Source organism: Lasiosphaeria miniovina, assembly GCF_030549165.1.
Source record: "Lasiosphaeria miniovina strain SMH2392-1A chromosome Unknown B0T26scaffold_2, whole genome shotgun sequence".
Classification (NCBI taxonomy): domain Eukaryota; kingdom Fungi; phylum Ascomycota; class Sordariomycetes; order Sordariales; family Lasiosphaeriaceae; genus Lasiosphaeria; species Lasiosphaeria miniovina.
Window position 1 is genome coordinate 5,985,814 of NW_026848221.1, and position 13,776 is coordinate 5,999,589.

At 55.3% G+C, this 13,776-nt stretch overlaps 3 protein-coding genes across 3 annotated transcripts; 2 read left to right on the forward strand and 1 right to left on the reverse strand.

Moving 5' to 3' along the window:
- The first annotated feature begins 766 nt into the window (after positions 1-766).
- Positions 767-3,979, forward strand: B0T26DRAFT_698323 (uncharacterized protein). The gene is made up of 6 exons (XM_060441429.1): positions 767-1,179; positions 1,259-1,540; positions 1,595-1,801; positions 1,861-1,982; positions 2,052-2,574; positions 2,631-3,979. Exons 1-6 carry the CDS (start codon positions 1,102-1,104, stop codon positions 3,483-3,485), a joined length of 2,067 nt encoding a protein of 688 aa, XP_060301380.1. The 5' UTR covers positions 767-1,101; the 3' UTR covers positions 3,486-3,979.
- Positions 3,980-5,132: 1,153 nt separating this feature from the next.
- On the reverse strand, positions 5,133-9,343 carry B0T26DRAFT_748729 (uncharacterized protein; the record flags this gene model as incomplete). The annotated part of the gene is made up of 2 exons (XM_060444999.1): positions 5,133-6,272; positions 6,329-9,343. 2 exons carry the CDS (start codon positions 9,341-9,343, stop codon positions 5,133-5,135), a joined length of 4,155 nt encoding a protein of 1,384 aa, XP_060301381.1.
- A 3,323-nt stretch (positions 9,344-12,666) lies between these two features.
- On the forward strand, positions 12,667-13,756 carry B0T26DRAFT_673041 (uncharacterized protein; the record flags this gene model as incomplete). The annotated part of the gene is made up of 4 exons (XM_060439544.1): positions 12,667-12,833; positions 12,948-13,112; positions 13,163-13,470; positions 13,740-13,756. 4 exons carry the CDS (start codon positions 12,667-12,669, stop codon positions 13,754-13,756), a joined length of 657 nt encoding a protein of 218 aa, XP_060301382.1.
- Positions 13,757-13,776: the final 20 nt, after the last annotated feature.

A 13,776-nucleotide genomic window follows, 5' to 3' on the forward strand; every position in this document is an offset into this window, starting at 1 on the left:
TTCTTCTTTTCTTCTTTTCTTCTTTTCTTCTTTTCTTCTTTTCTTCTTTTCTTTTTCCTCTTACGGCCAAACAACCTACCTACCTAGGTGCGTGACACCGTCGTTCCGTGGAAGATCCCCAACGACAGCGTGCGCCAGGCTGCTGACTTTTTTGGAAGGAGAACGAGGAAAACGGTCCGTTGATTTTTGTCCCACCTCATCCATGTCACTGGGCTGGGCCTGGGCTGAGCTGTAGGAATGAGGCGGAGGAAGCTGATCAACCTCCCCCTACCTACTACTTGCCTTACTTGCCTAACTGGTGGTCGCGGACATGGCCGCGTGGTTTTAGGGTTGATTGTTTCCCGAAAGCGTCGGAAAGATGTGAGGTACGGTACTTGCTGCTAGACGGTACTTGCTGCCAGACGGTACTTGCGCCAGACGGTACTTGCTGCCAGGTGATGTTATGTTCATACGTACGGGGCTGGCATCGACTGCGGTTTTGGCGAATGCGAGGTCCGACGCCGTAGTGAAGCGTGCGTAGTCAACATGCACTAGTGTAGGCAGGGACAATGGGCCCTTTCAATCATGCAGAGCAAGATATCTAGTGCCGCCGTGGATTTTGAGAAACGTTGCACGAAAAGGGCTGTTAATCAACTCAGTCGGTGTGGCGGAGGGAGGTTCTGTAAGTGAGGAAGGTGCCCTGGTTAGGTAAAGACTCGGAAGGGGTTCCAGGGCACATGACATCCTGTAATGATGGCACCCAATTGTCGCGTCTTGCCCCGCCCACTTTCGACGCCTCCCACCCCTCGACGCGTCTCCCGACCTGACCACGACACGACGCGTCCAAGACATTTTTTATTGTCTTTGGTGAGGCCGAAAGTAATCGATATTGCATGATTGATTGATTGATTGACCTGCACGTGCAAGACACTTAATCACCACTTCAGTGATCAATCGTGGCCTCTTTTCCTTCTCCTTGGCCCCCTAAAATCCAATATTTTCCTGTTCCGCTTTTGACTTCCCGCTCCAGCGACATTTGGTAGAGGGACAGTACCTGACCTCTGATATATTTCCGTCTTCGCAAGTGAAGTGACCGACAGCCGCTGCTATTGCTGGGCCGCGATGGAATCAAGGCTCAGCGCGGTGGGCGTGCAAATGGCAAAGGGCGAGTACTCGGCCGCCCTAACCCCGTTGCTGCAGGCAAGTTTCCGTATCCCCTTTTGGGTACCAAATGGCCAAAACACACAACACACGCTGACCAGCGCAACGCCGGCGGCAGGCCATCAGTGCATGCCAATGCGCCCCGACCACCCACGGCAAGGACAAGTCTTGCAACATGCTGCAGTGTATTGAAGCCGCCAACGACCCTGACCGTCCCGATGCACTCGTCATCGTGGCCAAGAGTCCCTGCTCTTGCGGCTTCTCCTGGCCTTCCTGCACCGACCCCCTTCACATCAAAGCCGTCGATCTGTTGGCCGAGTGTCTGGGGCGGGCCGAGCACTATGCCGCCGCATTCTCCACCGGCCTGGGCCTTATCCGTCTGGATCCTGCCTCGCCTACCGTAAGTGTCTTAATTTTATCTACCTCGTGGCAGCCGACTGACTAGGCCACACAGGGCTACTGTCGAGTCATCAAGATTCTCCGTCACCTCTTAAGAAACTACCGTGGCTCCAATCCCAACGTGGCTCGTTCTCTTGCCGTCGTCCTTCGAGACGGCAAACTGTCGTCGGTGAACCAGCTGCGCGAGTTGATCCGCTCCTTTGTCAAGGCTGGCATCTACAATATGAACAAGTACCGCTATAGCCCCGACGATAAATATCATGTAAGCTCCTGTCGTGTGGCACACAACTGTCTGCCATCTTGAGCTGACCGTCGTCTCAGTTCATTATCCGAGCAATGGCCCACAAGCTGGACATGCCCGAGGCTCGGCAGGATCCCGTGAGCAAACTTCCACGCGAGATTCTCGGCATGGTGCTCTCATACCTAGATTCCACCGCCGTCCTGTCAGTGAGCCCCCTTTCCCTATCTATGCTGGGAGACATGAACTGAGCCTGATGTGCGCCCTGCCCTAGCCGCTGTGTCCGTGTCAGCAAGCAGTGGAACGAAGTATTCGTGTCAGACAAGACGCTATGGCGTGAGTTTAGACTCGGGAAACCACGAAGTCCAGGGCGCTTCCTCGGCAACTTTCTGAAAAATCACGGCCAAATCAGGACCCTTGTGATCAATGACGCTGCCAAGTTTGCTCCGACATCGCTCAAGATGAGCATGCTCTGTCGAGGGCTGCCCGACCTAGAACGCTTATCCCTCGGCTGTGACGTGCTGCCCGCCGAGTCGATAAAGTTGGACTGTGTTGCGGGAAAGCATTTGACCAAACTAACTCACCTCACCTTGAAGGGGGGGGCACTCGTCGTGGCTGTATTCGGAGCATTTGCTCAGCTTGCAAGTCGGACTCTTGAGGCGCTACACCTTTTCGAGTTTGAAACCCACATTGATAGCATATTTGCCAGCAACCCGATGCCCAGGCTGAAGAGACTACGGCTCAGTCATCAGGTTAACCTGACAAAGAGCTACCTCAACGAGGCAACCCTCAGACTAGTTCGTGACTTGGCAGCCTAGAGGGTGGAATAGTAATGTGGTGCTAACTTCTCCAGGAATGGGTTACGAAAGCCACACCCAATCTTGAAGCCTTCTTCATTGACCACTCGCTCTTCTCGGGGTGCCAATCAACTTCAAGCTTTGACGGCGCCCAGGGCTGGCCTTGCCTCCGGTCTCTTGTCATCGGCTCCGGCACCATCTTGATTCAACAACAACGCATCCAGCTACGCTGCCTTCCGCCGTTCCCCAAAAACTTGCGGTCCTTGGAGATTCTCTCGACAGATGTTCCTCTCACTCAAAACATGCTCTTCACCGCCCACTCGGCAAATGGCCTCATGTACAAGCGCCCGGGCTTGTCTGAAGAAAGCTTTCCGTCCGAATTACTGGGCTTACCAGAGCTGCAAGTCTTTCGATGCAGGGTCGCAATCACCCCGGAACTTCTTGAGCATGTTATAGGACCAGCGGCGAAAAGCGGCATCCTCGAGATTCTCGAGCTGACTGCGTCGTCGAGCGGGAACAGCTCGACTCCCGTCTTTGGCGGCGGCTTTCCGAGTCTAGGCATCGACAAGCCGGCCGTCGAGCTCGCGTTTACCTACTCGGACAAGATCCGCTGGCTGGGGCTCAGTAACTTCAACTGGTCTGTCTACTACTCGGGCTTCGACGGCCAGCCCTTCCTCGACTGGCTGGCCGGCTTCCCCAACGTCGACACCGTCGCCGTCTACCCCGGCAACTACGGAAACACGGCGCCCTTCATCCTGAAACTCATCAGCGCCGGCGGCGCGCTGAAGACGGTCTACCAGGAATGCTGCAGGGGCACCGACTTTGACGAGGCCCAGAAGCTGGCCGCTGAGCGCGGCGTCACGCTGTACCACGTCGCCGGATACGTGCCTCCCGAGTGGCCTACTGTCTAGTGTCGATCTGTGTTATATCAATGTGCATAATGAGGATATGGCTAGACGGTTGGTATGTATCTCTTGGGTCTTTACTTGGTCTGGAGGAATGCAGAGGAACTAGCGTCATAATGCAGCTCAAGAATACGCTAGTTTAGATGGACGATATTGTGCCAATGGAAGTTGATAATTCTGAAGATGATAAAAACGAAATCAGGAAGGGGATATTCTCTAAATGTCTAATAGCAACACTAAAATGCCCCCTCCTCCACGCCGCCTTCCATATTATTTTATATTCAAGGTACGTATAGAATATATTTAGCATTCATACAGGCAGAAAAAAGGGACCGGAAAGAAAGAAGACCACTCTGATTGGAGGTCAGCCGCCGGGAACCAAACGTGTGTGTAAGAGAGAAAGAGAAAGGAGGAAGGGAGAAAGGTATCTAAAAAAGAAAGAAAAAATACCACCACCCTGTACAAGAATCGCGGTAGTAGTAATGAAGATGATAATACGGTGTTGGGAGGAGGTTGGGGGTTCCTTGGTTCGTTATTCGAACTATGTATACATATACAAATACACAAATACACAATCAACTCTGCCATCGTTTGATCAAGCCTTACAAGCCTTACAAGCACTCAAAGACGTTCGATACAACACAACTTGGTGCCCGCATCGACACTCCTTATTTTCTCTACATCCATCCACCAATCAACCCATACAGACACGGAAAGCAAGAATACACATGACCACAACTAAACAGTACAGTTGCAAGGTAGGTAGGTAATCGCGGTGTGCACGAGACAAAGAGACAAAGAGAAGTGATGTGAGAATGAGAGAGCGAGGGATAGTGAGAGTGAATATAAAGGTGAGAATGCCAAAAGACCAGGGAACAATCGGGGGACGAAAGACCAATGGACAAAACAGGACAGCAACACGCGACGCCATGCAATGCAATGCAATACCATGCAAAAAAAGATTGTGTGGTATCGTGCATCCATCAATCAGCCCACCCCCTATCCATCGTCACGTCAATCTCATAAATCACCGACTGGCCGACTGACCGACCGACAAAACCACGCACATATACACCAAGGCTGGCTCGCCGACATGACTTTCTTTCCCCTCCCACCCCCTTTATACCGTCTCCTCCGGCTCTTTTCTCCTCCATCTCTATGCCACCCCCCACCCTTCATATCTCCCTCCTACGGGGGACAAGACCTTCAAAAAAAGAAGACACCATTTCTTCATCACTGCTCTTCTCTCTAGGGGCTCATCTGCCACTTTTGCTCAAAAATGTTGGTCGTTAGGGTTTTCGGTGAGATATGGCTAGCGCTGAGCAAAAGACAGACCAAAAAGAAGAAGAAAAGAGAAAACAAAAACAAGAAAAACAGAAAACTAGGTCGACTTCATTCGTAACATATCGGTCCATTCCCCCTATCCTGATCGGACCTATTAATCATCCCCAGTCGTCCCGGTACCGGCTTGCGCGGAGGGACCATACGCGTCCCTATCCCAACAGCACCAGCTCTCGGTTGAATCCTGCCTTCGTCCAAAACCTTCCAGCCACCACTAGCCTGGCCCGGGTACCGCACGCGGGGAACCGGGGCTGGAGATCTCAGCGCTGTTGTTGGCGTCGCTAACACATTTCCTGGCGCCGGGTGCCCCTCCTAGGCCCGTCTGCTCATGGCAGCCGTAGCACCGGCAGCGGCTAGGTCCTGCTTCGCGCTCACACTACGGACGGCTGCTCTGGGAAGGCTGCTGCCGCCAAGGGAGCCAGCAGCGGGGGTGAAGCTGGCGGTCGTGCCCGTGCTCGTTCGTTTTGCGCCGACCGTGTTGCCCGATATGCTAGACGTAGTGCTCACGCCCGACGTCCTTCGTGAGGCGGGGAGGACTGGCGGCTTCATGGGGCTGATGTTGGCGACTCCCGACGCATCGCGCGGCCGCAGGGAGGTGTTGGCTTTCGCGGCTGCCGGGGGCTCTGGTAATGGCCGGGGCGCCACGCTAATGCTATTAGATCGCTTGCTGGGGGACGAGTCGCGGACCGAGGCTCGGGGTACGGGAACCGAAGTCTTCTGGCCTGTGATGAATTCGTGCCGGATGGCCTCATCAGGTTTCATGCGGCGGTCGGGGTCCCAGCGCAGACAGCGAGAAAGGAAGTCGAGGAAAGCCTCGTCGTCGCACTTGAGGACCTGCTGGAGAGTCTTCGACGACGGCCGTCGGCGTCGGCCCTTGGACGAGACTGTGAGGCGGGGCTTCCCCATGCTGTCGAAGAACAGCTTCTTACGCGTCGATTTTTCGATGAGATGCTTCTCTGGCGGCCCGAAAACCTCCATGATGCAGGCCAATTGCTCCTGCTCATTCTCGCCGGGGAAGATGGGCACGCCAGTGTAGAGTTCGGCGAGGATGCAGCCAAGCGACCACATGTCGATCGGCATTCCATACGTCATGCCGAGGATGACTTCAGGAGAGCGGTAGAACCGAGACTGTATATAAGTGTAGACCTTCTCGTTTTCAAAACAACTCGACCCAAAGTCGATAACCTTGATTTCAGAATGCAGCGGATGCCGTAAAAGAATATTCTCTGGCTTCAGGTCACAGTGGATGACCTTGTGTTGCTTCAACAGCATCAAGGAGCTGAGAAGCTGCTTGGTAAACCGTCGAATCAGTTTCAAGGAAAACCCGCGGAAGGCGTTAGACTTGATGAATTCGTAGAGGTTCATGTCCAGGAGCTCGGTAGAGATGCAAAGATGTCCACGAAAGTAGAAGCTGTGGGTGAAGTTGACCATGCTGTGCTTGTTTTTGGGGTCCTGCGCAGTTTGTCAGTAAAACGGATAATAACAAACGCCCAGAGGGCTGCACCCACCCATTCGCGGAGCTTTTGTAGAATGTTGACTTCGACAAGAGCCTGTTGATGGAACCGCTTCTTGTTGCGGATGATCTTGACGGCAACAAGCACGCCCGTCTTGTGGTCGATACACCTGACAACCTGCCCAAAGCTGCCCTTTCCGAGGACATCGATAATCTCGTACCGGTACGAGAGATGGTCGCCGGGGACAATTGTGTAGTCGCCCCGCTCGTCGTCGTAGCCGAAGTTGGGGCTGTCCGACTGTGCATCGCCCACGACCTTGGCTGCGTTCTGGGTACCACAGAAATAGACGTCCTTATAATCCACAATCTCGCCACGCTCGTAGATGTTGAGTACGGCGATTCGAATGGCATCCTGGGCGCTGACACGTTCCTTAGCCGTGGCACGCTTCCGGAGCGCATCCAGTGTTCTCGCAGCTAGTTCTGTCTCCTTGCGCCGCGCCCCTAGCTTCTTCATCTCGTCCTCGGCATACAGGTCGTCCTTGTCTAAGTCGGCCGTCCAGACGTCGTGGTGACGCAGCGTAGCCGTCGAGCTCTTGGGCTTCAAGATCTTCTGCACCACTGACGAGTTGTACGCAAGCGTTGAGCGCTCCGCCACAGTGTCGAGCATTGTCTCTCGCTTGGCCATGGCTTGCCCGTCGCTTCGGGTACGGTCCTGGGCGATGATGGCGTTGAGACTCGAGGCCGAGCTCTTACGCCTCCTCGATTCTAAGTAGGTTCCAGTCCCGCTGGACTTGGCGGAGGGGGTGGGGCTCGGGGGCTTCGACGTGCTGAGGCTGTTCAGCGTTGCCGAGACGGGAATCCTGGGCGGCGGCATAGAGTCATGCCTAATGCTGCCTAGATCGCCTCGTTCCCCCGTGGGCTGGCTGATACTGTTCTTGGAAGCGCTTCGTTTCCAAGACAGGCTCAATTTCCTTCGGAGGGAGCTAATGGACGAGGGTGTGGGCGGCTCGTCCGGGCTGGAAAGCGGAGGCGGAGACTTTGATGGTGCAGGCTTAGTTGCGATAGACTTCGGTGCCCGCGGTCCCGAAGGTTTATGTTGCGGCACAGGCACATCGGCAACTGTGTCTAACGGAAGAGTAAAGTCCCCGCCCGTTTTCGATCGCTTCATAAAAGCGCGTTCCATATTTCCTCCCTTTGGCACAGAAGACGACAAGAATGGCGACATTCCAGATCTCTGGTACCCGGGCTTAGGCGCAGCAGCCATGAACGACTCCGAGGAGCTGGTGGCGTCTGCCGCAGACGGGCTCTCCCGCGTCGCGTGGTGGACTGAGCTGCTACTCCTGAGATGTTGGACGTCGGGCCTCTCGTCGACTCGGTTTCTGGTGAAGAAGGAACCCTTGGACGCCGTCATTGGCGTCGTGGGGGTCTTGGCCATCTGTCTTGCTGGTGGAGGGGAAAGATTTTTGTCCGAGAAACCCAGATCCTGCAAAGCTGCTATCTTCGCAGCAGTCGGGGTGCTCAGCGGCCCCAACGTTATTGGGGGCAGCCTCAGCGGCTGCAAATTCTTCTTTGTCTGTGGTCCAGACGCCTTCTTATCCATATCCAGCTTCGAAGTATGAACCGACTTACGATTGCTAGCCCTGCGCTGGACCTTGGCGGGCGGCGGATCGGTAAGCTGCATCCCCGATACGCTTCCCGTCGAAGTGCTATTAACACTGCTTGCATCGAATGCAAGGTTCGACTTTCTCTTGTCTAGGAATGTCATCTCGGCGGGTGAGTCTTTGGGCGATTCATACACCTTGGGTATTGCTGGAACTGGCGGGACGTCCTCTTCGTCTTCAGCACTTGTGGGGTTATGAAGGTTCAGGGCCTTGGGCGCGGGCAGCCTGGAACTTCCGCCTTGCGAGATCCGCTGCTGCATCGAGCCGGTCGAAGTCCGCACCGTATTAAAGCTGTTGATGGAGCCAACCGAGAGGCCCGAGCTATACGATTTCCGATTCAAGTCGGGTGTGGTCCGAGACGAGGAAGGCGTCGAGATCTTGCGGGGAAGCATTGAGGGAGAGCGCGACGAAGAGCGGACTTCGGTTGCTGCCGGCATCGGGTCTGCCGGCACCTGGGGCGTGCCCATGGTCTGGTGCATGGCCGACATGCGCTTCATCCGTCTGGTGTCCGTAGGACTGATGGTCCTCGCACCTAGCCCCGTGGCATGCGAGGCATGGGGGACCCCTGGCATCACCGACATGCGTTTCCCAGAGCCGGGGGGGTTCGAGACCTTGGTGCTGAGACGCGGCGACCTTGGGAAGGTGATTGTTAACTGGCTGTGATCTGGCGTCAGAGTGCCGACGTCGGGAGACAGCATGGCCTGGCTGGCCCGTGGTGGCGGTTGCACGGATCTCGCCTTTGCTGCTCGCGAACCCGTGAGGTTTCGAGTCGTATCCCCCACAATGGGACGGGAGCCTCCATCGACCGAAGAGCGCGTAGACTCTAGACCGACTCTATCGGATGCCACGCTCGGTCTCCGCTTCCGAGCCTCATAGTCACCTCCATCAAAGCTACCCGGCCCGACCGACTTCCTGGGCGGCTGCTTCGCAGCGTTGGGATTGGAGACTGGGGGATAGTGGCTCTGGCGGCGCGGACGCATGGCGGCCGGGGCGGTGGGAGCATTCGGCACGCCAGAGTTGCTTGACACGGTGGACGACATGCTCGTCTGCCTGCTCGACGAGCTCGGCCTCCGCAAGATGGATCCGGCGCGTGCGGGCCGTGTCGCGAGGGGCTGCTGAACAACGGCACGCGTGGCGCCCACCGTGTGGGCAACATCTGGACGCTCAACCATGTTGTCGGACGGGAGACGGCGGTCGCCCAGAATCGAGCCCTGGCCGGTCGGGTTGGGAAACTGCGTGAGCTTGAAGTCGGTCGAGGCCGACTCGAGGCTGCTCTGCAGGTCGTCGAAGCTGACCGACGGCAGAAAATCGAACGAATTAGAAGTAGTGTTGCCTATGTCGTCCGACACGCCATCCCTAACCCCAAAGGAAAACAATGAACGGTTGTTGGAGGCTGAGGCGCTGAGCATTGGAGCGTCGAGGGTGGGCCGGCGGAGAGAACCGAACTTGGCAGAGCTAGTAGTGGCCTTGCTCCTGTATGCAGAAAATAAACAATGTTAGCCTGCTGCCGCTAGGGGCATTCCGGGGACGCGAAGGCGACGAGGGCGACGAGGGTGACGAGGGCGACGAGGGCGAGGCGGCTGATAGAGCCAGAGAGTCGACAAGAGGACCGCAGGGCAGAGGTAACGCGCCCAGGATGCACTCTGTCCGCTTCAATGTGCACGGCTCGGCTCGACTCGATTCCAATGTAGGCACTTGGCTCGAGGACGGGGCAGGAGGTAGTGCAAGGCAACGAGGGGGGGGTGCAATGGGGGCGACTACCTGGTGGGCGGCTGGTTTTCCCGTCTGGGGCCAGTGGGGACGCGATGCTCCTTGTTCATAGATGGGTTCGCGCGACCTGACTGTCGGCGAGCGGAAGACGCGCCTCAATGAGCCGGAGTCGACGGGGTGGAGATGCGACAGACGGCGAGAGGCTGTGGATGGGGGGTGGCCGCTTCCCTTCGGAAGGCCTGAGAATTGAGGGCGACTTGCACGACGACAGGACGTGCCAAAAAAGAAACCCAGACTCAGTCCGCGGCAGGGGAGCTGAGAGCAGTCCCAGGGTTACCTCATTCCGGAAAACGCGATGGGTGAATCGGACGTGTCTTGGACACGTTTGGAAACGAACAGGTCCGGCGTGGCACTTCGCGCTGCTCGGTGACAGTCGAGTCGGGTTGTTCGTTGAGTTGCAATGGCAGTACAGTGCAGTGTCAGTCGGGTGTGCAGCGAAGCGGCGGCGGCAGCGGCAGCAGCAGCAGCAGCAGCAGCAGCAGCAGCAGCAGCAAGCAGCAACAGCAGGCACTGGGGGCGTGGGCTTGGTGTTTTCGGAGTGGGAGATGGGCTCTAGCAGGTGGCAGATCCACCTATGGGTGCACCAGCAACAGCGGTAGGGAGGATCCTGCACCTAAGCGGGCCCGCAATTATGCATATATCAAAGCATCTTGCACTTTACACAACATGGGCAAGACCGCCTAAGCGCATCTTTCACTGGGCAACCACTGCCCCAGACCCCTAAACTGGCGAGAACGTGCTGGCTCGCGAGGTATCGCTGGCTGGCCAAGGGAAACTGTAGGGCGGGGCGACTGGAAAAGGGGACAGCCGCTTTCTCATTCAGGACTCCACGATACCACCACCAGAGCCCACCTTTGATCTCCGCGTGGCTATTGCGAGAACTCCAGGAATCAACATTCGCATCCCGTCTCGTGGCCTCCACAATCTCGCGGCGCACCCAACAAACACATGGGAGTCGCCCTTGCATGGCAGATGCAAAAATACCCGACCTTGCCTGCGCTTGAGCCACGTCAGAAGTTCAAACCGCGTGTACGAAGTTGACTCCAGCAACGGGACTTAGGCGCTGCGTTGGTCCACAATTGCGTGCAACCAGAGCCATGTATATAAGGTGTCTACTTCCATGGCATGTATGTACAGTACGCCGTGCTGTGCATACCCTCTCGTGGTGTTTCCATGTGAGCCTAGACGCACCGAATACCCGTGGACATGCGCACATCACCACCTCTTTGAAAGGCATTGGCTGCATGTATGTACCGTAGCACCTTCACACCATACCTCCTGTACTTCGTACCTTGCCTTAGGGCGGCCACCACTAGGCGCTTTCGTCGGATGCAGCAGCCGGCCGCCCCTGGCAGGAGCTCTTTTTTATTTTTATTTTTTTATATAAGGCTAGCTGCAGCCTGTCGTTGAGCGGCATCATCTATCGTGGTGTGCGGAGATACTATGTAAGTTTCTGCTCTCATGACGCCGGCGAACTCTCTTGTTTTGGGCCGTGTGCAATCAGTTTAAAAAACGAGGGCGCGACATGGCATGGCGAACCCATTTCAAATGCGTCAGAGGACGCATGCAGCGCGTTGCAGCAGCGGAGCCAAAAGACCGGGGGGATTTGCCAGTGTTTCGCAAACGACCCGACGTTCCTGTCTGCCCGTCCGTCCGTCTCTGCCCGTCTCGTCTGCAATTCTTTTTTTTTGAGGATTCTGTTGTCCTGTTGGTCCAAGACCGCCAGGCAGATGAACGCTTGGCACCTGTCAATTTCCCCCCAAGGTGCATTGTCCAGGGCGATTCCATCTTATTGCCTTACGGAATACGGATATTCGTGGCTCCTTTCGATTCACCACGGGCAGCTCGTGCGCCTTGCAGGATGCAGCCAGCCAACATGGAATGCCGTTCGTAATGAGCCAGTTGCATCACGACGTCTCCGACTGCCGGCAGAAACAACCCAAGGTGAGGAAGTCATCCAACAAAAAACAGACGGGCCATTGCGACGAGCTCGAGCTGGGCGAACCAACCACGATCCAAGACTCGAGCCGCCAAATAATGTTATTGTTTGCTTAACAGACGGGCATTGCGATGGTTTAGTCTAGGGAACCGCCCCAGCAACCCGCCCCCCCTTGTAGTACATGAAGTTTATTAGGTGCATATCTCGCGCATCTCTGGGTACCTGATTAAGTACGCCATATGCGGCAATGAAATCGGGACCAAAAGCCTGAATGCCGGGGTTTTGGCCAATAAGTATTGATGCAGGAGCCGCCCGCCAGCCGTGCGAGGTGGCGCGCATATGGCGTCTTCTCTTCTCTTCTTTTGATATATATTTCGGAAATGGATGAATCCCCATGGCATGCGCACGTCTTGATGTGTGCAGTACTCCGTATATAGTAATAATACGGGATTATCGCACCGAGGGCCAGGGATGCAGTGAGAGAGGATCTGCTGCAACTTTGCGCGCTTCTGCTTTCCTCCTTCTGCAGCTCGGCCCCTGCTGGTCGTTTTTCTGTCTCTTCTACAATTTCGGATTTGCCACTCCTTTTCTGTCTCTGGATCCATTTTCCTCAATTCCCATTTCCCATCTGACGCGCGCCCCTCCACCGTCTCCTTTTAGCTGCAGGCGTCACGGAATATTAGCTAGCGGCTCTCATTTCCAGCAACGTCACGGTTTCTCTTTGTTTCCTGCCCTGCCCAGTTTACAGATATGTCTCTACTGATATCTGCCTCGAATCCGAGCGAGCGACGGCCCCTGACAAGGACCCTTTGGATAGGACACGACGCATAGGATGGACATAGGACGGCATTGGCGCATGGGGTGTGCCGGCCTGCGCAATTAAGCTGGCGAAGCCCACATTTTGTCCGCTGGACAAGGACGGTCACTTTTTCAGACTCCTATAGATGAATGCGGACAGAATGTCTATAAAGGAACGTCTCCCCCATCCTGCTTGTCAGTCGTCTTGTTCGTGTTCGTCACGCCATGGCTTGTATTCGACGACGAAGAAAAGCTGGCCCGGAGGCCGTGATCGCGGCAGCCCTGTCTAAAGGGCTGTCGGACCGGTCGACGATCGATGCAAAACCGGTCTGGCGAAAGCTGAGACCAAAGACAAAGGCGCTGTATAGGCAAGAGTTACAGTTGTGGGAAGCGTATGTGGCTATTGTCTCTCTTTTTTCGTTGCCGTAGTTTGGATCCCTTTTTTGACTCATAGATACCTAAAGCAATTCCCCGGCGCTGATCCGCGAAATATGGTGATATTAAAGCATTATGTCGAGACGATCTGGCTGGGCATCGAAGGGCTGCTTGACCAAGAGAAAGGACTGGCGACGCCGCGGACGATGCGAATCAAGACGCGCCGTTTTGGCAATGCCTGAGAGCGCAAGCACGACACGCGGATCTCCGACGACGTCAAATACTCGATGGCTCCAGTAAGTAATAGCCGCCTTTTTTTCTGGTTTTTTAATCTTCTTCTGACCAGACAGTTCATCGAAGGCGAGCTTAAAGACAAGGTTGGAGCGCGCAACCTAAAGCGGCCGGTGACGTTTTTGACGATCCAAAACTACGACCACATGCAAGAGTTTCTTTGGCTGCCGGACTGCCATGCCTACGTGCACGAGGGCGAGCGCGTCGACAATGCAAACTTGTTAAATACGCACTGCTTTACCTCTGCTCGACTCCAGGAGGTGTGCCAAGCCCGGTATCAGGACCTAAAAGTGTTGGTGGCCTGGAAACTCGGCATCGCCTCGGCTTCCGCCGCGAGTACTGCAAGGGGATGGACGAAAAACAGTAAGTAAACCAAGGTAAGACCAGGAGAGGGTAACCGGTCTAAAGAGAAAAAGAAAAAGGGAATAGAGAAGACCGCACAGTTCCTCGCACCTAGTTTTGTATCTAAATCAACAAATTAGCTTTCTTTTCCTACGATTCAATTGCTTGACTCTTGACCACGACATTTAACTGACGTTCTCAGCGTGGTAGCGTACTTGCCTGTAATCGAACGAAAAAGCAGATATTACAATCAACACGGCAATTTGAAAATGAGCTGACGACTTCATTAGGTCGAACAACAAGATAAAACATTATAAAGCAGCTACT